We start from the raw sequence: 27,973 nt of genomic DNA, 5'->3' as shown, positions 1-27,973 counted from the left end.
TCATCGCCAATTTGTGATCTCTGGTTTTAAAGCACAAAAAGAGCCCCACAACATTTATATTTCCCCCATAAGACTCTCTGGGAATCACCAGATGTTGTTAGGTCATTTTATTTTTTCGCTTTGTTCACAAAACAGGTATTCATCAAATAAATTTGTTGCTCGCTGGTTTTGTTCATAATTTATTTTGAGCTTGCTGTAGTAGTATTATCGTCAATTTATTTACATTTTTTAAAAGTTTAATAAAGGCAAAGCTGATAATGGAAAGGATGGTTGATTCAACAGTTCTCACTGCCTTTTACAGGTGGTTAAATGCTGCAGTAACATTTCTGTGAGCACTAAAACTTGATCATCCATTTTTCTTTGCCCTCCCAGTAGCCTGCCCTTTTCTGCTCATTTCCTGCAAATATTTGTACCTGACTGTTTTGTGGGTATAAATACCAGCAGAAAGAAAACATCAGTCTTGAATGATGAAAAATGCCCCCCTCAATTTTAAATTCACCCCGAGTACTCAGCATCCGTGGCTTGCACCTTCATGCACCCAGCTAAAAGAAACGCCACCACCTGACTTATTTGAGCAACTACGACGAATCAACACAGTGCAATAAAGGCTACCAGAAAAACGAGGAAGACTGCTCACAACTCCAGATTTGTGTTCTCTACACGGGAAACGACTTCACTAATTAGGACAGATGGCTGAGGATACTGGACGACGAATGCTTTCGGACATCACAATCTACTAGTCCACGGTCCACAAGGTGAGGAAGGCTAGATCAGTGGCACTCATCACGTACAATGCACGAAACGTGACCGCTTTATGCAATAAAATCTCTTGGTTGCTCCTGCATCACGCCTTCACTAACACGTGCTTTCCCAGGGTGATTTGTGTGTACTGTACACACATACATACAAAAAATAATGATACAGAAGCACTTTCCAGTAATTAGACAGGAACGTGTTCCCACAAGCCAGACTTGGGGCACTTACTCCTTCCCGCTCCGTGTGGAGGGAACACCATTCCCGCTGCTCCTTCCACCAGAAGCCAATGGATCCAGCAGATCCTCTCCCACACAGGCCCCTCCTGCAGGGCTGCAATGAGTCACTCAGATCACCAGCTTCTCAACGCTTAAAGTACTCGTTTCATCCTCTTCATTTGAGCCAAAATACCCAGGGAGGTCGATCATCTGCTGCTCTGCCTCCGTCAAGCCAAAAGTAGTATTATCATAGAAGGCAAACTCAGGGTCCAAGGGGAAGCTCTGGCACTTGTCCCTCCGGTACTGGGCAGGGCTGACACTTGGGCCTCTCTGGGAATTATCTTTGCCCGCCGAGCCCGTTTCCTTCCGCCAGGCACCTCTGGGGTTAGGTGAGGGGCCCCTCTTGCTTCGGCTGGTCTCGGGCTTATCACCTGCCTTCTCCTGGCTGGCAGGCTGGCGGTCGGTGATCAGGTCCAGCTTCTTCACCGGGGGACCTGCCCTGTGGTGGCACTTTGTGCCGTGGCCCTGCGGCTCACAGCCCGGCACAGCGCTGTGGGGCTGATCCAGCTTTTCACAAGCCGCATTAGCGTTTCTTGATTTTGGCCGCGTCCTGTCCTCCAAGCCCTGGTCCCACGTTCTGGTCCTGGAGTTGTAGAGAGGAGTCTGTCGGGGGGTGAGGGTGGACATGCTTCTCTCCCTGAAAGGCCTGGCCTTTTTAGTTTCATGGAAACTGGCTGTTCTTCTAAAGTGCGGGTTTCTGTGACAGCCCCTCTCGGGCAAGTCCCCTCTGTTATCCTGGTGCTTGAAATGAGCTCTTCTTACCAAGGTTTGGGTAGGGCTTATTGCAGGATTGGCCTGGGAGAATGGAAAATCCAGCCTGGCATGAGAGCCTTCCCCCAGGAACATGGGCTGACTGACTGGCTGGTCCAGAAAGGGCGATTTGATCCTAAATTTGTTTGCCGCTGCCTCCTCTTGGTTTTCGCCGCTCAGAGGGAGCATCGTGGTGGCACCAACAACCGTGTCCGTGAGGGGATTCTGAGAGACGTGGTACACCTTGGTGGTCTCAGTCAGGCCTTTCTTCTTCATCTCCTTCAGCTGCTGCTGCGCCAGGCGGTAGCTGAAAATCGGAGGGATTATTTTTTGGGCGTTTGGCTGAAAGTTCTCACTTCCAGAGGCATCGTCTTCTTGGGCAAATTGGAGGCTCCTCCTGTAGGTGAGAGGAATGTTAACGGGGGCATCCCCTCCTTCGGCGAAGCTGTCCCGCTGCTTGTTTCCTTGGCAAATGTTCTCCTCGTCCGAGTTTTTGCGGAAGCCGGGGGAATGGACGGAGTTTCGGCGGACGGCCGTGCTGCACTTCTGAGCTCTGCACAGCTTCCTCCAGAGGGTGATAAGAACGGTGGCAAAGATGATGAACAAGCATAAGGAGATACCTGTGATGGTGACTATATTATTTGCTTTCTCATCCTCTCCTGGCTGGACAGAAGGTGGGGTGGGAGGCTTGATAGCTGTAACAAAAAGAGCACACGGGTCTGTCAGAGCTGCACTGCCATCAGCATTCTGGTATTTTAGGATGCTTAACTATGAGGAAAAAATAGCTAGTTAATATAATACAGGAAGTTAAAATTTCCTTATTTTAGATGACTTACTGCTGATGACTTCAAACTGGCAGGAATGGATCTACTTACTCTAAACCACAAGCCTTTTATAAGTAATCATTACTTTTGCCTGACCTGCCATTTCCATAAAGCACTCCTAAATATGTGTAAAACCGGATAAGTGTATTTGCGCTCCTTTATGAAATACATTAAGATCCCCTGGTGAAAAAATGCCACAAAAGGGGTAAAAATAACCCAACCCAGGCCAGTGCTTCAGGTATCACTTTAAAATTATTTCTAGGGCAGCTTCAGTGGGTATGAGAATTGCAGTGAGTTTGAAGAGCAGAAAGGCAGCGGTGGCAGGGGCAGTGTAACTCTTCTAAGCAGCCCTCTAAGGGTGCTTCTTCCACCTGCCCCAAAGGACAAAACCTTCTCCCCAACACCCCCAGCAGGCTCCTCGCTCTGGTGCCCCTGCCATTCTGGTATTGACACTCTTCTCTCATGAACTGGAGACAGGCCTTCAAAAGGCGAAGAATACCCTGCAAACCTGTAGCGTGAACATCTCAGAGCTTTCCACAGCCCTTTTTAGACCTCTCACCCGCACCACACTACAGACAGCTGAAGCAATGAGACATTAATAATTGGTTTTTTTGGGGACGAGGTCTCCAGCATTTCAGTGGCAGTCCTGAGCAGAAAACAGCCCAGTTGATGGATGACTTGCTCCAGCAGCTAATTTTAGTGTTAGATAGCACTCATTTCCCCACTTCTTGTGGCAAAATATCAACTTCACAAGGCGATGAAAATGCTGTTGGAGGACAAGGCTCCTCAGTTGTGGTTGACAAGAGCTGGCAATGAAGCTGTGAACTCGAACTGAACCACTTAACAACCTTCTCCCAGTCTCTAGTTTTATCAGAGCCTTCCATCGGGGTGATGGACAGTCTGCTGTAAAACCTGCCAGGTGCTCCTGCCTGCACCACAGTGACCATCCAGCCACAGGAAACGTGTCTGCAGAGTAACAAGAAGCAGGCACCATGTACTTTCTGTAATCCAGAAGGAACACCCATCCAACAGTGAGCTGGTAGCACAACTATTAGGTGTGCAGGATGCACAAATACACTGATGAACACAGGGCAGGTCTCAGGCTGCTATAACAGACATGCAGGGTGGACAGGAGACCCATCTCTTTGACAGCTTGGGACCTGACAGTCCCAAAACCTTTGAAAAAATGCTGCCACAGGATTAACCTTGATCTTCATGTCACTCTGAGAGCTCGACATCAGCATAAAGAACAAGGCTAGTGTCTGCTGAATCCTTTTTGGAGGATCCCTAAAATTTGCATTCAGCCCAATGACATCATGCCTGGAGCATGGAACACTGCTGTTTTGAGGGCCTGAGCAGGTATGATCCCAGGGGGGAAGGCAGGACCAGCATTTGCCCTGTTCAGTGCCACCACAGCAAAACAACTCATCCACTGCTCATCCTCCTCTCAGTCTCACAGCTATTTCCTAAAGATTCCATTTTCTATCTGTAATGCAGACTGTGCCGTACCATTTGGAGCAGAAAGCTAACAGCTGGCAAATAGCAAGGTTTGAAACGAGACTTAGTTGATGAGTTTTGCTTCTCTCCACCTCCTCTACCTCTGCCCCCAGACTGTGTGCTGGTTTCATTTATTCAGCCATTTGCTCCATCTGCTGGACTAATGACTGCAAACAGAGTTATGCTGAAAGAAAGCTCTCCCGCTTCAAAAGGTTGGGATGGGCAGGGGGTGGGGAGGAGTGACACTCCCAGCCTGAGATGAGACAGCAAATGAACACCGTAAGAGCAGTGTCAAGTCACTTCTTGGGCAGCCTGAGATTCAATGAGGTGATTCTGCAAAGGAAGCTGCCTGACGTGGGAGCAGAAAGGTTAGAAAAGTGGTGCAGGAGAGAAGTGAGGTAGTTCCTCCAGATGATCTCACGGCAATGGGTGCAGACGTAGGCCTCCCGTGCATCTGGGTTTTCTATATGTAAAGCCTCCAGAGATCTCACTGGAATTTGAGGATTGTCCAGACCTGCTGAGCGCTGTCAGACAGTAACTCCAACCATACTGCCATGTGCATGTGCACTGGGGATAACACAAATGATAGCTGATCTCTCTGGAAACCATCATACGCCTTATACAGGCATTATATGGCACCTGCATGGAAAGAGTGACACCTCTGAGAAGCACCAGAGAGGCCTGTCCCTTCTGTGCACCCCCAAATCAGGTGTCCAGCACATGCTTCACGTGCATAGACCCTCCTCTGGGGAGGTGCACTGGGGCTGCTCTCTGAGCTCCAGAGGAGTGGGGTGAAACTGGCAGGCAAGGACTGTGCTCGGGGAAACACCCCCCCAGCAGGTAACAGGAGGCACAGAATAGAACAGCTCAGCATCAGCTTTAGAGAAACACCAACTACCCCACTGCATTTCACTGGTGGCAGTGCTGCCCGCAGCAATCTGACAGAGTTTGGTAGAGAGAAGATAACTAGCTCTAGAGCAAGGCATTAGCTTTAAGCTGGGGTCCTAAACATCAGACACAAAACATCAGACACCATAACAACAAACTGTTAAAACATCCCAAGTGCTGCACAAACACTGACAAAATGTAGTACCTGCCTTGATGGAATGTAATTTTTAATATTTTCCCTTCACCCGACCTTTTGTTCAACACCGACTTGTTCCCTCCAGTGCTCCACAACACAGTTCAGTCCTGCCTGTAAACTTCTGAGGTGTTCACTCAACAAACACCCTGAAGCTGGCTCAAGCTTAACACCTCCATCAAAAAAGGAGTCCTCCCCTCTTCCTGCTCCATCTACACATTCTCTCCCTCTGCTGCCCTTCCCTTTTCATTGCAGTGGCAATGTGACAAACAACACCCCCGCCACATCCCCAAACTGTCCATTTTTTAGCTGGCTCCACTCCAGTTCTCCACGCTCCACTCCAGTTCTCCACGCTCCACTTTTGCCAGCAGAAGAAAGCGCATGGAAGCAGCCCAAGCAAGGGGTAAGGCATTGCTCACTTTGTAATAGCTTAAATTATCTGTTAAATTACAGCCTGAGAGCCTAGGAGCCTGCACAGTCCCTGAGCACCTTCCCTTCTCCATCCCTGCCCCCTGTGGGACAGGAAGGCATTGGAGCTTGCAATCAGCCAGTTTCTGAGCAGATGGACCTCTGAGGCCCCTTGGCCTCTGCATCCCCCTTTTCAGCACGGAGTTTGCAAGAAGCAAAAGTTTTGCATGGACTGAGCACCAGATCCCTTCTCCTGCCCCTCACACCGGCTGCAAGTACCCGATTATGGTGCTGGCACAGCTTCATCCAGCCTCACCAGGGAACCTGTGGCTGCTGTAAGCCCCTCTTAACCCCCTCTCACCTTACAAGAGACTCACGTCTCCTGTATCTGCATCCACTTGTCACCCACCAGCACCAGGAGGCTCAAGTCTCCTGTATCTGCACCCACTTGTCACCCACCAGCACCAGCCAGCCTGCCCTGTCACTGGTCAACAGCAATGGCAGGCTGGAGTAGGGGGAGACCTGGCACTGCCACCTCAAAAAAATCCCAGAGACCCCCACACTGCAGGTCCCAGCTGGAACCAGTTTTCTTTTAATAGGTTTTCACTTTTTAATAGGTTTCTGCTGCCTGGAGTCTTTAGCTTTTGGTACCGAACGTGTTCTGCTAGCCCCCAGATCACTCCCCCAGCCCTTCCATGGCACCCACAGCATGCAGAAAACTTCTTAAGCCTTGGAGCCCTGTCTCCAGCTGTCCCACAAATGCATGTAGGTTACCACCCTACTCCATCAACCGCAGGAATGTGACAACCCCCCTGCCCAAAATCACTATGACCGAAGGAGAGACCGGATGCCTCCATTTTACAAAGCCCTTCTAATAACAGGCCCTTTGCTTTTGCCAGGGCAACCACGCAGGGAAGAGATCAGAGCTACATACGCAAACACTCCTCCAGCGAACAGGAGGAAGCCTCCCTGGGTGATCCAGCACAGCCTGGTTTTGCTGGTGAGGAGGTGAGGCACTCTCGGAAGCGCTCCCGGACGCCGTCCCCGCAGGTGACACTGCAGGGGCTCCAGGGCTGCCACGGGCTCCACGTCTCTGCAAATACACAAGTTCACAGCAATGAGGAACGCATCTGCCTCCTTACCCTTAAAGACACCCCCATTTGTCTTCCCTTATTTAAAATAACCCCAACAATAAATAACCAAACAATGCAAACAGCAACACCAAAAGAGCAAGCAGCATCCAGGGACCTGCTCCCATTCCCATCAAAGTCTGAGGCAACGTTCCCACTTTTTTTCCCCCTTTTTTTGCTCCAGTGCCAGCCAGCGACACAGTGGTCAGTTAATCAAGGTTGGCAGGACCTGCCTGGAACAACAGCAAATGGAAATTAATCCACAAATCTTTGGAATGGGTTCGTAATTTATATATTAATCCAATGCCCGACTGACAAATAGTGCTTTTACAGCAGGGTAACTTCATTGACTTAAGTGTAGTTACTCCTGATTTATATGACTGTGAAAGGAGGATAAGCCTACGAGGCCCAATGAAACAGCAATATTGGTTCTTCTCTTTATTATCTTCTCAGCACACAAACGTGTTATTGAATCATTCATTTGACAGCTTACAGGTCCCTTTTGTTTTATTGCTTATGGTTAGGCAATTAACTCAAGATGAAATTTTGCAGGTTCATTTATTTATTTTAAGTGGAGGCTGGCTCAGTTCTAATGCCACCTCAAATACTATCATGTTTTAAAACGTAATGAAATCCCTCTTTTGCTTAGGCAACATTCTCCTCCAGTGTTCAACACTCAAACTTTACAGCAATGAGAACGCAGAGAGAGGAAGGGACTGCTCCTGCCCGTTATCTGACAGCTGTGACACTGAGGCAGGACCACAATAAATTCCACACCAATGCACAAGTCCAGGTGCAACCTTTAAGGACAGATACCCAGGGGACCCTCCTATGGGTCAGCTGACTCAATGACCTGGCTTTGAAATGCACCAGACAGCAAAATAATAGACCACTTACTCCATTTCACCGCCCACAGATAGAGTGGAAAACCAGCTAAATCACAAAATGTAGATCACATTTATTGAAGTTCGCACTTTTAAATAATTTATGGTGTTCCTACTGCCAACACAGGTCACGATCCTTAATTTTCTTACCCTGTTGCTTTGCTGCTAGCATGCCACCGAGCTCGGGATCGGTGGACAATTTATGATGTTAAAGGACCGGCGTGTGTTGCACGACTGGAAACGGCTTTATGATTTCATGTTATATTGCCTGCCATATTGTTCAGAGCGTGTTATTATTTTTAAAAGTCTTGAACAAAATTAAATACAGCTGCATTTTAACAAACACAACATCTAAACTGCTTTGGGCCCTGTCCTACGAATTTTTGTGAGCAGGCCAGCAGGAGTGCTGTTAACAGGAGGAGCGTGGCAGAGCCAGCAGGGCCTCTCTCCCGGGGGCAGGCACTCACCTGCGCGGCAGGACGGGGCCCAGAGGTGTGGAGCTTACGCCTGCGCCGGCAGCCGAGCCTGCAAAGCGTGTGTGGGCACATACTCCAGCACATCTGTGTGCACATGTTTGAGTACATCTGCCTTTTGCCTAATGTGGAGCAGAGAAAAGGCTGGGCACGGCGAGAAACCCCGGTGGGGCTGTGGTTTCAAGTCCACACACCACCAAGTGACTCCCTGTTTGCCACTGACTCTACCACAATACTGTAATATCCACGATCCCAGTATGTCTTCCACTCTGTGCTCTTTGTGCATCTCTCTGCTTTCACCTCTCTGTCTCTGGAGCTGGAGAGCTGTTACAGCAGGGAAGAGGAACCCAGAGACAGACTGGGCTTCCCCATTCCTCCTCCAGTTGGCAGCTGTGCCAGTTCCCAGTAAAGTGAGAAATGGAACAAGACTGAATAATGTGTGGTGTCGGGAGGAAACAGAGTCAGAGGATGCCAAAGAGGGGAGAACTGGGGAATTTTGTTGGGGTAAGGAGTCCCTCAAAGGTGCAGAGCCTGGACAGTTGTAAAATCACATCTGCAAGCAAACAGAGCTAGTAGTGAGGGCAGCAAGAAAAATGGCCATAATCAATAGTCAGCCAAGGGCCCACAGATCCCTCCTCCGAAAGACTTCATGGTATCACAGTATTTGGGGATCTCATGATGCTTTTCTTCACACCAGTATCATTGAAGACTCCAGCAGTGTCCCTCATCACTGGCAGAGGGAGGCAGCCTAGCTGGAGAAGCACCCACCTCCCCCTAAACTACTTTATGTAAGCAGCTTGGTGAGTCCCTGCCATAATTTTCAGTGCATGAGCTAGCTCATTTCCCTCTCCATATTCTCAGCTCATTTAAGCTTCTGTTAATTACAGTCAGACATACAGCCAGGCCCAGAAAGGTTCTGGTTGCCTCCAGTGCTAACACTGGTGGCAGTGGAGGGTGTTCAGCAGCCTCCACATTGATGCCTGTGGGCTTCAACGTACAAGAACATTTGGGATGAGTAATTTTCTAACTTTGACATCAAATCTATGAAGCGCCCATCGCTGCGGGGCACTTTTCACTGACTTCAGCTTCAACTGAGGGCACAGAGCTCCTCAGCAAAAACACGTGGTATCCATAGCTTTGGGGCTAAGAATATGTGCCCTGAACAGCAGGAGAGCAGGAAATGCTCCAGCTCCCTGAAAGACGGGAGATTTAAATCCCTGCAACTTGCTCTGCAACCTCCTGCAATTACCAGAATGCAAAAGAAAATGAAGCATAGTTTATTCTCCCCCAAGGAAATGAAATGATTAACCTCCATTTAAGGCAAACAGATCCAAAGCGCCAGGGGAAAAACCAGAAGGTATGCACTGCAAACTAGCTCTAATAAGTGTGAATTTTTTCACATACAATTGAGGAATCAATTATCAACGTGAAGACATCTAACTGATGGGTTAGTTTGAAATAGCTGACAGTTGGCAGATCTGCCAACATGAAAGATAAATGCAATTAACTGTGTTAATTGTTGCTCTGCATACATATCTCCCCTCTAAATGTCTGTGTTGGCAGGACTCTGAGCACGCAGTGCTATCCAGCGGTGCGCTCAGCAAGGGATGCTCAGCATCATCCTTCCAGCCTGACACACGTGATAGTCCGAAGCACTTCAACAGGACCAGTGACATGGGCCAAGATCACTAATTATTTACAGGCTCATGGAAAGGCCTACACCAGCCCTGGGGGATTGCAGGGCATTCCTAGAAGCCTAGATGAGTTTTTATGTCCTGAGACCGAGCGTACACTGGGTGTACTGGTGTTTGGGTAAGACCTGGGAAAAGACCTTTCTTACCCATCCCGTGTTTCTCTACTTCCATGGAAATGAAGCCTGGGTGCTCTGAAATGGTGGCATGCTCCAACAGGTTACTAACTTGGACAACAAAAGGACAAGGATCCCTTTAAAGGAAGAAAACTTAGACTCTGCCCGGGAATTACAGTCTTTTCCCCACAAACAGTCACCTTTAAGAATTACAGAGCCACTGCCTAACAATTATTTTTTTTTTCCAGAAGCGACGAGCCGTCCCAGTGAGCCCATAACACCCGATTTATTCCTAAAATGCTGGGAGTGTGGAGATGAAGCACTCCCTGACACAGGAGAAGGGGATGGGGCACAAACCAGCCCTGGCATACCCAGATCCCCTGCATCCTCCTGTTTCTAAATAAATGCAAGCCAGGTACAGTTTCAGGCAATAGAGCTAATTGGCTCCCAGATTTTCCTACAGATAGGCAGGTCTGATTCATACAGTCTTATTCAGGGAGCAAGAATTTGATGGAAGCCTGACCCCTAGATACTCCACGTACTTCTCCCTTACTGATCACTTTTCCCTTCAGAAGGTCTTTCCCTACCTTCCTCTTTCCTTTTGCTGGCAACAGCTGCATTTCTCATGCCCTGCTGACTTGCAGATAGCTTTTTTAGACAGTTAGCAAATGTCAGATGAACAAAATTCATCTCTGGTGTCAGCAAGTGCAAGAGACTTCACTGGGAGTTACACCAAAGTTGAAACCGGTCTCCAGAGTGTAACTGAGAACTGTAAAAGAAAGTTAATTAACACTGGAAATATGAAGAAAATGCGCCCATTTCCATCCTGTAGCGTTACTGATTCACTTTATCAGTCTCATCCTGAATGTTTCAAGTGGGATACATGCTAGGAAATGGAACATCCTTCTAAGGAGTGCAAAAGTCTCACTGCTGGGGACACTCAAAAACCAGATGAGCAAAGCACAGGATAAAGCATTGAAAAGAATGAGCCTGCAGTGCATCTGTTGCTGGGTAGGATGATCTAACAGTTTCCCACCTCAGACATTCAAATAATCCGGTCAAACACGGGGGAAAAAAATAGCTGCATGACTTTCTCTATGTCACCTGCGTGAAACAGTTAACATCCCACTGAGATGAATGAAGTGACTCACAGCTCGCTGTTATTTTTTCACAGATTTTCCAGTTGGAGTCTACAGAAAGCTGCACAAGTGCTGGCTCACACTTAAAAAACAAATTCCCCACCTTTAATAGATATATTCACAGTCTTAGATAGCACAAGATTTTTTTTGTGACACCCATTCTGAAGCTGATGACCTGGGCTGGAAGAGCTGCTGTCCTGGCTAACCGAGAGGCACCAGGAGCCTTCTCCTTCCTACTCCAGCCACAAGCCAGATCCCTGTTCCACAAGCTGGACTAAACCTGGCTGGAATGAGGTGTAAAGAGCAAGACTGATGGAGGGTCAGGAACATAACTGTTGCCTGATCTATAGAAAACAGGTGTGGCAAAATAATCTTCTTTTATCTCATCCTCTGTGGTTTGGATGAAGATAATTTTAATGATTTAGGAGCTTTGATCTTTTATAAGACGGTACCTCTGCTTCGTAATAATAGAGCATATGCTAAATGAAGTAAGAACTGGCTGAGTGACAGATTTGATATGCAATTGTCAACAGAAAACCATCACCGAGTGGGAATGCATTTGGAGAGATTCCAAAGGGATTAGTATAAGGCTCAGTGCTGCACAGTGCTTGCCTGGTTGACAGGAAAACAAATATAAAACCATTACTGAGAAAGTATGTCACTCTTGTGATGACATAAGCAGATATGCAGTTGTACGAGCAATGTAGGTTACTTGCTAAGTCAGGACAACTCAAGCAAATTAGATTGTAAATCAGGAAAATGTAAGAAGAAGGAAATTGTACCTGTAGGATGGTAGATTACATATTGGAAGGTCATAGGGAAAAACACCTCAAGATGACCTTACAGGGCAAAAGTTATGCCAAAATTAGCTAATGCAATCGGTGGAGATGAAAGCAGAGTAGCTGCTCGAGGGGCATGGGTGAGGAGGACGTCAGAACACAGCACCCAAAGCTGGTAGCCCTGTCCTCAAATAAAAGGGCTGTTTAAAAAAAATGAAATGGAGCCAAAAAGAGCCAGAAAAATAATCAAACCCTGAAGAAAATACCTTCCAACTAAAGACTTAACCTCTTCAGTTTATTAAAAAAACACTGAGACTATCTGGAAGGTCAGAGACAATCTGGATGTGCAAACACCTTCACAGGGGGAAGCCAGTGGATAGGAAATAGCTGTCTCCTTTCGCAGGGAGCAGCAGAGTAAGAGCCAGTCACAACAGGATGAAGCTAGATGAGCTTGAGTTATGAAACACAGAGATGTCTTTTTTAAAAAAAATAAAATTAAAGTATTGAGAGAAATTAGAAGAAGGGTCTCTGTTTTGTGGTGCCTTCAACAAAAGACTGGCTATCTCTCTGGAGGGTAAGTGCCAGTCCAATGCAAAGACTAGTTGTGAGACTCGACACCAGGGTAAGTGGATGAGAAGTGATGGCCCACGCTGCACAGGAGCCCAGACTAGAGGATTTATCACCTCTCCTTGCCTCAAGCTGACTGAGTTCATTTAGTCCAACGCAGAAAATAAGCGACTTGAGGAGAGGTGCCTGTTGTGCAGCAGCTGTACGTTCTACATGAACAGCTAGCAGGGATCTGGGTCTACACACCGTGCCCTGCAGCAGGGTGAGAGACACTCCTGAGCCCAGGAGAAGACTTTCCAAAGCAGCCAGGAGGCAGATGGCCATCGCAGGCAGCGCAGGTTCACTCTGCCTGTCGTGGCTTCAGGCTGATGCCCCCCTCCCAGAACACCCCGCTCCTTTCAAACGCCGCCTGCGGGCTTTGAAGTCTCGCAGATACAGGCACGGAGTCAGATGTGCTGCAGTCTAATTAATTTCAGATTGACATTTTATTTACGGCTACGCGGTGTGGTTTCGCTTTCATCGGCTTTGTAGGCTTGACACTTCTAACTTGGCAGCTATTGACTTAACTCTGTTCTTCACAGGCACAGCCTGATTCTTTCGACTGCAGTTGTAAGGAGGGTGCTATCGGGGCACCCGAGGAAACAAAGCAGATTGCAGGGAGTCATTGCTTAAGGTGCATCTCATCAATTAAAACAGTCAAATATTGGGCTCTGAAACGTATTTATGTCATATCCTAGGTATTCATCTGTCAGGGTAATTATCCAGATCGTATCAGTGTAACACACCACTCAAGCACAGAGAAAGAATTAGAATTCTCTCTTCCTTTTTCCTTGAGAATTATCTCCATTATGAAAATAATACGCTTTCATTTTAAATAGACTTTCTTATGCCAAAGGAAGAGAGAGAGTGCCAAGAGAGAATGCAGATGGGAAGTTAAGATGAAGAGAACTACGTACTAAGTTTGGCACATGGTGAAACAGAGGTCATTTTTAGTACAGAGTGTTAATTAAAGAGCTAACAGTTTTAGAATCTATGAAATAGTACAAAAGTAAGACCATATGACACTAGGAGCCTAATTAAGATAGGCTGTGTCTGGACTGTGTGTTATGGAGCGTGTCCTACACTCCTGGTCTCCCAATGACTCCACTCAGAGACCTGCCCATGAAGCACAATGACCCTTTTTTGGCTCAAATTCCTGCGCTTCCTTTTCAGGGAGACCAGGGTGGGGAGGTGTAGGAAACAGTGTACATCTCAAACCTTTCAACCCAAACTCTTTGAAGTGTTTACATGGGAAAGACTAATTCATTACATTTGGACACAAGCCTGCTCCAAATGAGAACATTTACTTTTCCGTTCCAGGGTGTAGGCAAAACAACCTAACACAACCCAACCCCAGTCCCTTCATCCACATACAGCCCATCCCTCACCGTGGTTGCTTTCCACAAATGAACTATGAGAAGGACATTTGCCTCATCTGCTTCCTCTACCATGCTACCGTGATTTGTTGACTCTGCCAAACCACGGACTGCCACCTCTGAAGCTACATTGTGCAAGATGTGTAGCTATAAATGAAATATATAGAAATTCCTTAAACAAGGATGAAGAATGGGTTCAAGCTCTGTCTTGTGATCATACTTAACTGCGATCATTTCTGAACTATGATCATCAGACTGCTGGACATGATTTTGGCTTCTGCCAACCAGCACTCTCCCAGACCATGTCTGGTCATGGCTCAAATGACTATATGGACCACAGACCGTCCCTAGTTGGCAGTCAGTATGATTCTAATCTTTCCTGGGAGGAAAAGTTTAGCTATATGAATGTGACCCTTGATCTGCCAGGTGGCCTCACGGGTCAGAAAATACACCCTGGTCTGCTTTACACAGCAGCAGAGACATGTCTTGAAAGGCTGCTTGAAAAACCTGCAAGCTGTCCAAGTGACCCAACAGTGCCTTTCATTATGGCCAAGTCCTGATTCATTTCACCAAAATTTGTGCATCTATCTAACAGGTGGGATTCTAAATTCCTACAGCAAATGGTCTAAAGAAAGAGACAGACAGGTGAGGATTCAGCCCATGTTTCTTCTATACCTATTAATCACCCTTATGAGATGCCTTTCTCTCTTGACTAAAAAGCTAGACAACTACTTAATGTTGGACCCTTGGCTTTTAAACACTTAAATGTAGGTAAAACTAATCCTACCTTTAGTGTCTCCAATGGGCCAGATCTACTGCAGCAGCTTCTTACCTCACTGAGGGCCAAGTTTCAGTTTTACCCAGACTAGATAGACAGATTATTCCGAATGCCCCAAACAGCTTTGGTTGGTACTTAGTGTTAACTTATGGCAGTTTCAAGCTACCATAGTGGCATCTGCTACCAAATATCCTTGTGTATGCCTCTGCACCACACTCTACTCCATCTTGTTCCCACCTGCATGTGACATTACAACTGTTTTGTCTGGTGTAGAAGACCTGAAATGTAGCTATTCAATAGGGAACACCACAATCAAACCTATTTATCATCACCCATGTTGGTGGGGAAGAGTGCTGAATTTAGCTAAGAGAGGACAAACATCAGTACAAACCCATATTCCTTTGGATCATCATACACTCCTTAACTCTTGTTGGGAAATGGCTTCGGTTTGAGAAATTAAAGAGGTCAAAGCAGTATTTGTTCTTCCCCACATCAAACAAAGTGCAGTTAAACTCTGTCCTGTTGTCTCCTGGGTGAAGGGTGTTCTCATACAGCCATGTTGTTCTTTGACTAGGAAGCTTGAGAGCCTCTTTATAGACGACAATTTTTCCGCTGATAGAAGTGCACGGTGGAGAGACTACGAAGACCTGAACCAAAGTTTTGCACGTTGCTTCTGGTGCCACAACCAGTCTGTATCCAAATTTGTGGAGGAGATCTATGGGTCCGATGGAGGTAATGATGGAATGTGTTTCTAACGATTTCAGTAACACAGTGATGTATGTTTCTTGACCAACAGGTGGGCAATCAAACTCTACCCACTGGGACCTAGATAGCGGGATTCCTTTGCTAGTTCTGGTGCCCAGAGTCTCATCAGAGCTTACTCTCCTGAATTCATAAAGGGTGCTAGTGAATATCACATCCAGCGAAACCACTGTCTCATTCATGGCACACAACTGCTCATTTGTAAAAAGTCCAACTTGAAGGGAGTTCCCAAGCACCTCTGAACTCTTGTTTAAATCAATGTGAAATACAGGCCATTCCACGTGGAGGGTGGACGTGCTTCTTCTGCTCCACTGGGCAGCACTGCCGTTATCGCTGGGAGACACCATTCTGAACAAGAAGTCCCCAGCACTCTTGAAATGGAAACACTCAAACTCCACCATCCCCTGGGACTGATTTGCTGGAAGCTGTTTTCTTGCAATTATCTCGTTGGTGCTGGCATCCAGCAACAGGATGGACAGATGTTCTGCTGACACATTACCACCACTATAGTACTGGTATTCCACAGACACTGTATCATTGCTGAAGGCTACATGACCCGGGCGCTCCAACAGGAGATACTCCACATCACCGAGAACTGAAAGGAAAACAGTTTCACAACAGCATTAAGAACCAAAACTGATGGTTTATCTAATCTACCTTACGGAAGAAAATGAAAATTTATAAAGTGGATATTTTAGAAGTGGTTCTCAAACTTCTTAAAGTGAACCGGTTCACATACACACACAAAAAAAGAGGTTCTGGCTATAGTAATTAAAGCTCACCACCTCTCCTTTGTGCAGGGATGTGGTTTGGAGAAGCTCAAAGTCCACTGCAGGAACATGTTCAAGGAGGTTAAAAACAAGGTTTAAAAAAACAACACCCCCCCAAAAAAACCCCAACCCCAAAGTTTCACAGAAAACTTTATCACGATAGATCCTCAAACTTCTCAACTTCTTTCACTTACAGATTGTTAAAGTCCACTTAACAGTGGCCAGCTGTTGTTCCACTTACTTTAGCTATAATTCAGCAAAAAAGGACAGTAGTTTCTTAATACAGAAACATGAAAAATGTCCCTCAAATTAAATAAAATAGGAAGTCTGCATGATGCTTTTTGAAGCTTCTTCTCTTGCTCTGTCTTATGAATCTTTCATTTTGCTCATTTGCATCACAGAGACACTTGAGTGAAAGAGCTGAAAATAACAGTGATGGTGACTGCAGCACTTTTCTTGTCTCAGATGTGGTGCAACATGTCTAAATGACATCATTTCATCATAAATGGCACAGTCTTTTTAAATTCACTTCTTGCATGACCATGTTTGTGCAAGTTGCCAAATTATCCTGAGACATGCTGTAACTAGTGGGGATAGATGATATCTAAAGCGATGGATTGGGAAGATCACATTTCGGTTCTCAGCTCTGCTAGATTTTCTGCGTCACTTGAAACTTAAGGATCTCAGACATAGAAAGGTTATCTGAAAAATGGGAACTGCATACATCTATTTCAGATGCAGAATGTGCCGCAAGACATCTTTATTTAATTAATTGTCTGGGAAAAGGCTTATGAGTCCTGGATGGAAGGTGCTATGGAAATGTAAAACTTCAGTTAAAGCCCTCCTTTCATAAGTAGTATCAACTAACAATACTTTGACTTGTTAAATCTGTTACACATGTCTTAAGATTACCTCAAAGAAAGCTTTGCTGGAAAAACACTGCAGCTGCCAAGGCAAGCACTCAGCAGTCAGGAGTAGCAGGACTCATCTCACATAATATTAGACGCCTACCACTCGAAGCTTCAATTTGAGTTAGTCACCTCGGATTCACTTTCTTGTCAGCAGGGAACATTTTCAGGAAGAAATTCATCTGACCAGCTACAGACGTTCACATCAGGGTGAGGTGCAGCGTGTGCTAGAAGTGCCTATTACTCTCCAACAGTTATAACACATGCTGAAAATAACCAGCTCCAACCACATCCATAAAGTCCGAATGAAGGTGGCATGCACAGCCTTACACGTATAAATCATGCATAAACTCTTAAATATATGTACTATAATTCAGTCTTTAATTTGCATGACTCAGTACCACTTTTTCCAGAAGACACTGCTTCATTGGCAGACGGATGGTGCTCGTTACCAGAGGGCTCTTTTGTTCTCGTTCTTCCATGGGTGGTCCCATGTATTATTGACTGCACACCATCCCAAATCCAGCCTGATAACACAGAATTATTCATTTCCCCCATGGACTCTTCTATTGTGCTCTTATCATAGCATATTAGTGCATTAGAAATATTAATGAGTTTATCCTTCCAATATTGCCAAAAGATGAGAGGATGTCACTATTCTTGTTTAGTGTGTTAGGAACCAAGGCACAGGCACAAAGGTGAAAACTGTCAAGTAGCAACTAACTGTGGATGCCCTAAAAAACCCAGGACCTGATTTTAAATACAATGGTCCTTCAGATATCCAAAGCAGGATCCCATTGATCCCAGCTGTGGCGAGCACATGACACCCCAGCAAACCTGATCTCCAATCAAGAGAGTAGGAAACAGACCCTGAACACCTGTGAAATACGGCTCTCTACGAACTTCAAGTTCAAGTTCAAGAGGGACAGGGAACTACTAGAAAGAGTCCAGCGAAGGGCAACAAAGATGATTCAAGGATTGGAGCATCTCCCTTATGAAGAAAGGCTGAGAGAGCTGGGACTCTTTAGTCTGGAGAAGAGAAGGCTGAGGGGAGACCTTATCAATGCCTACAAGTATCTCAAGGGAGGGTTGAAGGAGGAGGGAGCCAGACTCTTTTCAGTGGTTCCCAGTGAGAGGACGAGGGGCAACGGGCACAAGTTGGAACATAAGAGGTTCCACTCAAATATGAGGAGAAACTTCTTCACGGTGAGGGTGACAGAGCCCTGGAACAGGCTGCCCAGGGAGGTTGTGGAGTCCCCTTCCTTGGAGATTTTCAAGCCCCGCCTGGATGCAGTCCTGAGTAACATGCTCTAGCTCTGGGCAATCCTGCTTCAGCAGGGGAGTTGGACTAGATTATCTCGATGGTCTCTTCCAACTCTGAAATTCAGTGAAATTCAGAGAAATTCAGTGAAATTCAGTGAAATGTGGGGGAACTCTGCCACCCTGGGCTGGAGCACGCACAGTAATGGCATGGGGCTGGGAAGAGGAGCCAGCAGAAGCTGAGGCACACTCAACCTTTCAGAGGACTTCCTCACTAATGCTTTACAAGGCATTAGATCTGGACCAAGTCTGGGCAAACCTTCCTAAGGACAGCAGAAAGCACGTCCCAGGCCACCATGAGCACTCTAACAAACATGAAGTTCCCACAGCTGTGTTTTGGAGTTTCCCAGTGAAATGGTTGCCAGTTCCTGGTTTTGGTTTCTTTGAATGTGGGCAAAATGATGCATTTCTCTACAAAGGAATTGGCCTAGATTCAACTTAGCTGAAACATTATGAGGGAAAAAGAAATCAGACCGTGGCAAAAACCCAGCATGAAAAATTTCAACTTCACGCTTTAAGTTTACAACAAAAACATTCAAGTGATAGTAATGAAAAGCACTGATGTTTGTACCTACTGCTCTGCTGTCCTTACTCTCTTTTACAACCGCCTTGACTCTCTTGTGCTGTTTATTATTTGGAAAGGCTCAGACGTGAAGAATTAACACCACTGTGCATGTGTGTGGGAGGACTGGAGAGAGGCCAGGGGACTTCCACGTAGCTCCCATCAACCCTAATGCAGATCACTTGGGAAACGAGGAAAATGAGCATTACTGGAGGATGCTGTTAAAGCATTACAGAGCTCTGGCTGTGCACCTCAGCTCATGGCATCCTCTCCCCCATCTTTGGTTAATAACACAGGAACTTTGCACTCTTGGACAACCCATATAGCAGTTTTACACCACGTTCCATAAAGGCACCAGTCAGAAGTAGCTAGCCTCCACCACAAGCTCCTTCAGCTGTCCTCCAGCCTACTGCGCACACGGGACTCTGTCACATGCCAAAACTTGGTCCCAGTTGTTTGGACAGACAGTCAGGGGCAGCTTTCAATGCATATTTTTGTATATTGTATATTTTGTATATTTTTGGTTGTTATTACAATGGTCTCCCGTTGAATGGAGCCTGGCTGTGGCGTCAACAACCTGCCAGAGGAGTCTTTGCAAGAACTCACGCTTAGAAAGATCAAAAGGAAAATCCTTGTTTTTACCGAAGAGCAAGAAGAATTATTTGAGGGTGCTATTCTGATATTTATTTATTTTTAATTGTGTTTAAGCCAACTTGGGTTGTGCTGTTGGCATGTCAGCTACCAGCAGCACACAGCTAAGAAGAACAAACACATCAGAAAAACTGATAAGAAAAGAGAATACTGTTTTGTTGTATGTTACGGCTTTTTTTAGCATTACGGTAATTTTCCAGAACATACTGGATCATTTAAAAAATAGTCTTGGTCTGAAACAGAGAAGTGTAGGAATTAAACAGTCATTTAAAAACTATTTACGCACATGATACTCAATGACGTGTATATGCAGAACAGTTTGGAAGTAATTTTCTGAATTATTCCCTCTAACTGGAAATAAGGCAAAATATGATGCACCTAAAGTTTGCAGCAGACATTTAGCTCTTTAACCCCACCTTGTAATTACTTACTGTGCTACGCTCTATAAAGTTCAGGAATAATAGCTTTTACCTCTGAGTCAACTAGTTGTGAATGCCTCCAGGATTGACTCACCAAGAACCACTGGATATTGCAATCACTCACCTCACTTCTTGGGTTAAGTGAATTAAATAGTTACTTTCACTCTGTTTCCCACCCAGTGCAGTGTTCCCAACTTGGCTTATTAAAAGAAGAAATGGTACTAAAAGCCACAGACAAGTGTCTCTACTTTTACTGGAATTAAGTTCAGCTAAAAGATGGCAATTCTAGGTTCCTTACACCTTCTAGTGATCCCCTGCTCTAGAGCAGAGAGGGAGCAAGCACCAAGGCTTAGTAGCTGAGCATACTTAGTATTCAGTCATTACTTGTAATCAGATTTTTCTCACTCATACAAGGAGAGCAAACTGTACACATTTCTCTTTTTTGTAAGACATCTTCGGATGTCTGGTGTCTACCACGGCCTGTTCCACAAGCGGGGAGTAAACAATCCTTTTTTCCATTTTCTCCATGCTACAGACATTTCAGCAGTGCATGGCTTAATCCTTTAGCATGGTTTGACAACGTACTGCAGCTGTCAGAACACTGCTTTTAAATTACAAATGTAATTTTTGAAAACATATGTATTATTCAGGAATTGAGAGTCCCATTTTCAAAATTTCTAATTCACTGTGTGATAAAGAATTAATTCCCTTTGCAAAGATATTTCCTACTTGGTACATTCTTTCTGTATCTTGGAAAAGATAAGATGCCATGTAGAGGATGCCTCTCAGCTTACAGGCATCTTACAGTTGTCTATCATCTCAAACGTAGATGTCTAACCTCCCTCCTTGGCACCTGACAGTGAGAAGGAGGTGCTTTTTCATTCCACACTTCTCAGACTGCAGATGGGTTGGAGCTGCTTTCAACATGTGCTGATTTATTCGTGGGCTTCTCAAATGAGACTGATTGCCTCTGACTAGCTGCCTAATTTTACATGACTGAAATTGAATGAGTATGAATACCATCCTTTGGTTTATCATATGGGCAGAGGAATGTTCTCAAAAGTTCTCCAAGTGGCAACTTAGGTCCATCGGATGGGGGCTCACTCAACCACAGGAGGTTGCCCACACTGTAGATGCTTAGATCTCAGCCAGCCACCATAGATTCCTTTTATAGCTAATGGTGAGAAACAGGTAGCTGTGTGGTGCAGTTCCACCCATTCTGGTATGGATACCTAAAATAGGTCTGTGTTTCATGACTTTCATTAAATATTATGAAATATGAGTCTCACAAGAGAGCAGAGTTCCAGTTCCAGCTGCTAACACAGCCAGTCCCTCAATGATGCCCACGGAAATCTGTTCATTTTTCTTGTTTATTTCTCTGAGCAAATTTACAGCAGGAAAAGTTCCTGCCACTCTGATCTGCAGGGGTAGTTTATGCAAGCTGCATTTTCCATCTAAATATTGCATAAGATCTAGACTATATTCTGTGCATATCAGTGGTGGCTTCTGTGGCATTTGATTTCAACAGACTACCTGCAAATGGCACCATCCAAAACCACCATGTGAATACACATCTCACAGTTTTCCCTTGATAGCTCTAATACTCACCATAGTCACAGAGCACTACTAACAACAGATTTGAAAAATCTTTCAACATCTGTTTCATTCTGACCAGTGAGATCCCAGGTCCTTTTACTCCTCATGTCCTTCTTCAGCTCCGAAGTGCAGGCACTTTTTTCCAAGAACACCTGAAAGCTGAAAAATTACAGCTGTGTTGACTTTGCTTCATAAAATACAAGAAAGAAGACATCCCACTAGTAAGTAAAAGTAATACACTATTAATCAACACTTTTCTCCCATTTACTTAATAACTACTAATACTGTATCAATGGATCTGAGTAAGTACAACTGCAAGTACAAGTAAAATTACAATAAATTTTCCCTCTGGAAATGCCATCTCCTGAGCCAGAACAACAAAGACAGGTCACAGCAATTTACCTTTGCAGTGCAGTAACTGCTGCTGTACGTGTCTTATATTAAGATCAAGACTCATGATAGCAAAACAAGTAGTATTTTGTGCAAAATGTAACTCTGACCTCAGCACTTATTGATATTGAAGATTTATTGCTGCTACACAATTCATATCAATTGCTGTGACCTGCTTTCAAGCATGTGAGAGAATCAGTAGAAAACTACCAAACTGCGCTGTTATTCAGGTCCAGTAACATATTTAGTTTTCTTACTATATTTATGAAAGGTATTTAACTGCCTTTTATGTCATTCAGACTGATCAGATGGAAAAGGTGCTAACTTCCACTTTTTCCTCCACCATTTTTTAAGCTTACTTTCTCCGCAGCCTTGATAAAGCCAACAAAAAATAGAATTCCTTTTGGCAAGTTTCACAATTTTATGCCCATGTGCTTTAAACTAGTGTTTATGAGTCTCATAATAATCGCATAAAACAGGCTGGAAGCACAATGATAGCAGCAAAAACAACAGTTTGGTTCAGAAACAGAAGTAGGGGAGAATCTAAAAAGAGAAGATCTAGCTCAAGGGAACCATTCCCAAAATACAAGGATTGCTCTTTTGTACTGCACAGGAGCATCAGCAAGTCAGTCTTACTGCGCTCAGCATCATGCAAACACGCAAGAAAGTTTTTGTTCCATAAAGTTTACAACCTAATTTTATAGAGAAATCTGGCACTGGAGCAGACATAAATTAGGAGCGAACAAAGCTGCAGAGCAGAAGGGTAAAACACAGGAACCAGGTACAGCAAAGATCAGGTACGTCTTCAGGAATCACAAATGAGATATTTCAACAATTACATTGCTAGACTTGTTGAGCTAAGAGACAGCAGACATGTTATTTGAAAGCTTTTTAAACTGTTCTCCGTGCCAAGTGGCTGGAGACAATAATTTCTAAGAAAAGACTAACTGCACGGCTTTGCTCAGTAAAAGCCCATTACAATAATAGCTGTACGTATCTGAAGGGAATAATCATCATCCGGCCCGTGAACTTGACAAGGCTCCAGAAAGAATTAGATAGGGACAGTGATACTGCCACCACCCACAATTTCACTTGATACGCCGTAAATTACAGGAAGACAAACCTTACCCCTCGAGACAGGGGCGGGCTGCTGGCAGAGGGTGGTGGGGAGCCAGCCCACGGCTACCGGGCCTGGGACGTCCTTCTTCTCAGCTGTCATTATGGATCATTCGTGGGTTAATCAAAACAAAGAATCACAGTGGTCCAAGGAAGAAAAAGCAAGGTTTCACTCAAAAAAACCCCCAATAATTGCGACAGATGCCTTGGCCTCTAGCATAACTGCTCAAGGAAAACAGCAGGGTTTAGGCAGTGTTTCTGCAAACTGCTCTGAAATAAAGAGGGGAAAAAATGCTTTGTGAGCCACAACCACGATGATTTAATGGGTCCTTTCCATTTCTAGCTTTCATAGCTACGTATTTTTCAAATGGCTTTTACAAATACTTCTGTCGGAGAGTCACACACTGACAGGTGAAATTCAAATAATCCTAATCTCAGCCTAATAATGAGCGACACGCTGCAGAGAGGAAACGGAGCTACAGAAGGGAAAATAAATCCTCGGGAAGAAAGAAGAAAAGCCTGCATGGGAGAACACTCTCAATCAAGATAGTCACCGTGCATCTGAATTTGTGTGTGTCAGCCCGACCCAGCGTGGTCAAGACATGGTGCTGGCAGGAGGCACAGGAGACCTGGCTTCTGGTCCTGTTCCTGCCACTGCCAGGCGTAGAAGGTCAGCAAACTGCAGCCTTAGTCTGCTCCTCTTCTTTCCCACCCCACCCCTCCCGACCTGCATCTATAGCCCAGACTTTTCAGGACAGGGACTCCTTCTAACCAAAGCCAGGGATGGAGCTGAGAGCCCTTGGGTGTTTCTGTAACGCTGATCACTCATCAGACCAAAACCTCCTTCCCTCTGTGCTGTCTTGGCTCGCTTGGGAAAAGGGCTCCGGCGTGCAGCACAGGCAACACCCAGGCCAGAAATGGGAGTATTTGACACGGTACCAAAACTAACTTCCAGTTAGTGAGCTCAGGTGCCTCTGGAAGCCTAGCCCGGGGCTACTTTACCCTCTGCCATCACTGCGCTGCAGCGGGAGCCCTCCCACCTCACCCACAGCTAATTCAGGCTACGGGCTGCGAAACGGCCCTGCCTTTGGACAAAGCCTCCATCAAAGGGTCTCCAGGAAGCCTCCCTGAGATCTTGTCCCTTTGCTAGCTCAACCCTAAGAGCAGCTTTGAATGCTAGAATCACTGGCCCATTTCTGGGGTAGTATCACCCCGCACCTTCCCCCCTCTTTCTCCACGGGTTTGTTCCTCTCCCCTCCTTCAGTTTTCCTTCTTGTCCCCTTACCTCAGTTTTGGACAGGCTGTATGCTGGCCTCTAAACCCAGTTCAGACTTCTCCCCTTTCCTCTCAGTCCTCCCTAAGCCAACTTCTTTCTAGATTTCTTCTCATGTTTAGGTCCTCTTCGAAACCCTCCACATCTTTGTCTCCTGCCCCCCGCTCCATTAGTCTTCCACTTTTCATACTTGCATAAAATTGTGCTTTTCAAGGCAGACAGTGCATCTTAAATGGTTTCTACTCTCTTCAGATCTTCTACCTCAAGTTCATTAACTTAATGAGACGAAAAATGATCGAACAGAGAAGGCTATCAGACTTGGAATAATTGGCTTTTTTAATTTATTGCTCTTGTGGACAAGCACAAACTGAAGCTCTATTGTGTGAGAGACGCAGCAGAAGCACAGCAACATAAAAAGATGCTTTCTTCTTCCAAGAGACGGTGTAATGGGCTGATTGGAAGTGGAAGACTTCCTCTCTAAAGGGAATTGGAAATGACAGATGAGGAGGGGATAAGCCATAAAGGGTCTTGGAAATGAAGACCAAGAGGCTTGTGTGTAACACAAGTGACAAAGGAAAACGTCAAGTCCCTGCTCTGCAACAGATTTCCTGTGAGATCCTGGTCACATCACTTAGCTTTCTTGTGTCATAGCTCTCCACTGGAAATAGCACCTCACTCTCTGGTATGGGTATTACAAGAATAAATCCACCATGAACTACAAGGTTTACAGGCACCACAGCGTCAGGAACTATGTGAGAAACAAACGTGAAAATTACAGTTTTATTTATAATATTTTTTTGCAAGTAAAGAAGTAACAGAATAGGCTATATATACTGACTATTGGAGTCACATGTATTCATCTATTCAAATAAGGTCCCTATTTAGCTACATCATTAAAATCATAAAGTATTTTGTGATCCTTTTTGGTTTTACAAACAAAACCAAAAACCAAACCCAAGACAACAACAAACCACACACCAACTGGATTTATGACTCCCAGTACTTTTTGCAGGAGTAGCCAAGGCCACAGAGCAGACATGGTGTTTCACAAACCGGCCACCTCTTCTGAGTGCTGTCCCCTGCTGATTTAGCCCAGCTAACCGGTGACCAGCTCCACCAGCTGCAACAGCACAGCACGCAGCAGCTACTCCCCCTTCATAAGGGAGCAGAGAGGCAAATGAGCCCTGCCGTTAAGAAAGGGACATCAGGAATTAATCAGCTACTCCATGACCAAGCACAGAGTTTAACGAGAACACAAACTCACGGCACTCAACACCTCTGTGCTCACGCAAAGGGGAGTGCCATTGATGGATCCCATATTTTGCCACAGGATCCTCAATCCTCCTCCTCTTTGCAAATCCCTGGCAAGAGCTGAGCCCTCCCCTCCACCCTCCTTCAGGAATCGGGAAGAAACCTGTCCTCACTCATCTCTCTCCCCGCAGCGAGCACAGCCCTGTCCCTCCTTGTCCCCCAGGCTCCACAACTCCATGTGAAGGTGGATCCAGCCACAGCACAGGACACGCCACAACTTGGAGCACACGTGAGAAGAAGGCACGAGAAGAGCTCAGGGAAGGAGTAAATGGGGGGGTCAGGTTGAGGACTGATCCTCTTGGAACCAGCCTGCCTCCCCCCAAACAGTGGTGTATACCCCAGTCACCCCGATGGACCCAGGGAACCGGCCAGGGTCTGTCAGAAAAAACACTTACCAACTGGAATTTAAAACAAGCAAAATGCTGCCAGAATGTAAAGGAAATAAACCAATCCCAGATGAAGAACAGTTTCCTTAGTAGCTCTCTATTAGTAAACATTTTTCAGTCATATTTGCAACCCGAAATTTGCACAATTCTGGTTATGCAGGAGAGGATGGCAGTAAAATAGGCTAGAGATGGAAAAGCCTGAAAGTCCCTAAATCCTTCCTACATTTCACTTGAGGGACGCCAAGCAGCCCTAACAGCCAAAAGAAATGTGTATCTGCAACATTTCCGCAAATTTAAGACATTTTATCTGTATGGCAGGAAAGAGATTAATTATTTTCAACCAGCATTCGCTTATTGCAATGTGGGATTAGGCGGCTATTGAAGTGTTACCACCTGCTGGGAATTTCAGAACTTCCCATATAATCCTCCCCCTTCGACATTAAAGAGGGAGCACCTCAGGTGTGCATCACATTTTATCAAAATCTAATCACTGCTGACCAGTCAGAGTGGTCAGGGCCAAAAATATGCCAGTTCTTGGAAGATGAGTTTAGCAAGGAAAGCGCATACGCGATGTCTGCCACAGCAGGGGGCTAGAGCTGACATCCTCAAAGGCATCTTTCATTCTTATTTACACATCAGACAATTTTACATTGTTATCAGATAATGGCTTTATTAAAATTATGCATCTAAATTCACCAGACTGAAACTGACAGCACCAGATTCTCTGTGTGCAAGAAAAATGGCCAATAATTAGCTGGTAAAAGCTATTTTCATCAACATTTGGGGGCTGATCTTACAAAATCCTGGGATTTCTCAGCTCCATTTGATATCAACTCAGCAATACAAGAGCTAGCTGGCCAGCAACATCCGTCCTTTGAAACCTATGGGCTACAGCAGACTGAATATATGGATGAGATTTACTTTGGAAAATGTACAGTGAAAATAAGTTTATTAAGCATAAGGAGATTTGGGAAAGTGTCCAAGCTATAATAAATAATGAATGCGAAGAATTAAATACATTAGATCACCCCTTATGGCATAAGGGACGGAATGCAGTCATCCACTCATTCCTTTCCCCTCTAGATTTCTTAAATATATATATATATATTGTTCACTTTCTGTAATTCCCCTTTTGGTCAAGGGGAATGATCATAATGATCATTCATTATTTGGTCAAGGGGGATGATCATTCCCCTTAATGATCATAGCATGGGGACTACATATTGCCCAGCTGAAATAATAAGAAATACGTGTGAGAAGCAGGTCTGAAATATCACAAAGTCAGAGTGTTGAGAAGAGCACCGGGAAGCTGCCTCCCGTGCTTTACACTGAATTTTTGTGGTAGACTCGCCCGGTTTCATCTAGCGGCCGATAATACAAAGTAGAAATGGCTAAACCTGCTGATAAAACGCTGAAAATTAATCCTACTTACCACAGATTCGCAAGAAAAAAGGAAAAAAAAAAAAGCCCCAAACACGGCAATTACTTTACGTGTCGGTGCCGCCGGCGGTCGGGGAGCGCCGAAGCAGCCGGCGGGACGGTCCCCGCCTCACGGGGAGAGGGAAAGGCACGGGGAGAGCCCAGGCGGAACCAGCACCTGGAACTCACGGGGGCATTTTTAAAAACCCGACGAACCCAGCCTTAGGGCGAACGCCGCCCGGTCCCCTCAGCACCCCTCGCAGCCGGCCGGCGGGCTGTCCCCAGGCGCTGCCGGCGGGGCTCCGTCCCGCTGCTCGCCACCCAGCCTGAGGTAGCCCGGGGCTACCCTGCGGTTCAGTCGCCTCCTCACCCGCGGCGAGGCGAAGGGAGGTGACCCCCGCCGCCGGGCAGCCCACCCCGCGCCCCGCCGACGGCGCCTCAGCGAGGCCCGCGATCGCCCGCCCCGCCGTCAAGGGGAAGCTCCGGCCGGGCGGGAGACGCCGTTCCCTTCTCCGCCCGCTATCCCC

The 27,973-nt window shown here is 45.8% G+C and overlaps 1 protein-coding gene across 3 annotated transcripts; it reads right to left on the bottom strand.

The window, feature by feature from the left end:
- Positions 1-90: 90 nt before the first annotated feature.
- Positions 91-21,706, bottom strand: THSD1 (thrombospondin type 1 domain containing 1). 3 transcript variants are annotated; one of them, XM_014966261.1, is made up of 4 exons: positions 21,564-21,706; positions 14,955-15,920; positions 6,526-6,684; positions 91-2,476 (listed from the first exon to the last, which is right to left on the bottom strand). In XM_014966261.1, the coding sequence occupies exons 1-4, from the start codon at positions 21,619-21,621 to the stop codon at positions 1,101-1,103; spliced, it is 2,559 nt and encodes an 852-aa protein (XP_014821747.1). In that variant the 5' UTR covers positions 21,622-21,706; the 3' UTR covers positions 91-1,100. The 3 variants fall into 3 exon arrangements, with proteins under 3 accessions (XP_014821747.1, XP_014821748.1, XP_014821749.1); XM_014966262.1 differs by lacking the exon at positions 6,526-6,684; XM_014966263.1 differs by lacking the exon at positions 14,955-15,920.
- Positions 21,707-27,973: the final 6,267 nt, after the last annotated feature.

Source organism: Calidris pugnax, unplaced genomic scaffold, assembly GCF_001431845.1.
Source record: "Calidris pugnax isolate Ruff unplaced genomic scaffold, ASM143184v1 scaffold20, whole genome shotgun sequence".
NCBI classification, from domain to species: Eukaryota; Metazoa; Chordata; class Aves; order Charadriiformes; family Scolopacidae; genus Calidris; species Calidris pugnax.
The sequence above is the reverse complement of the archived record's forward strand: the minus strand, read 5'-3'. Positions and strand labels throughout refer to the sequence as shown.

What these genes read in the sequence shown, in the direction of transcription:
- THSD1 (XM_014966261.1), bottom strand. Translation starts at nt 21,621, where the DNA reads ATGAAACAGATGTTGAAAGATTTTTCAAATCTGTTGTTAGTAGTGCTC. An exon ending in AGTAGTGCTCTGTGACTATG is followed by an intron (nt 15,921 to 21,563) that starts GTGAGTATTAGA and finishes TTTTCCTTTCAG; the next exon opens with TTCTCGGTGATGTGGAGTAT. An exon ending in GATGATCCAAAGGAATATGG is followed by an intron (nt 6,685 to 14,954) that starts GTTTGTACTGAT and finishes GTGTATTTGCAG; the next exon opens with AGACGTGGAGCCCGTGGCAG.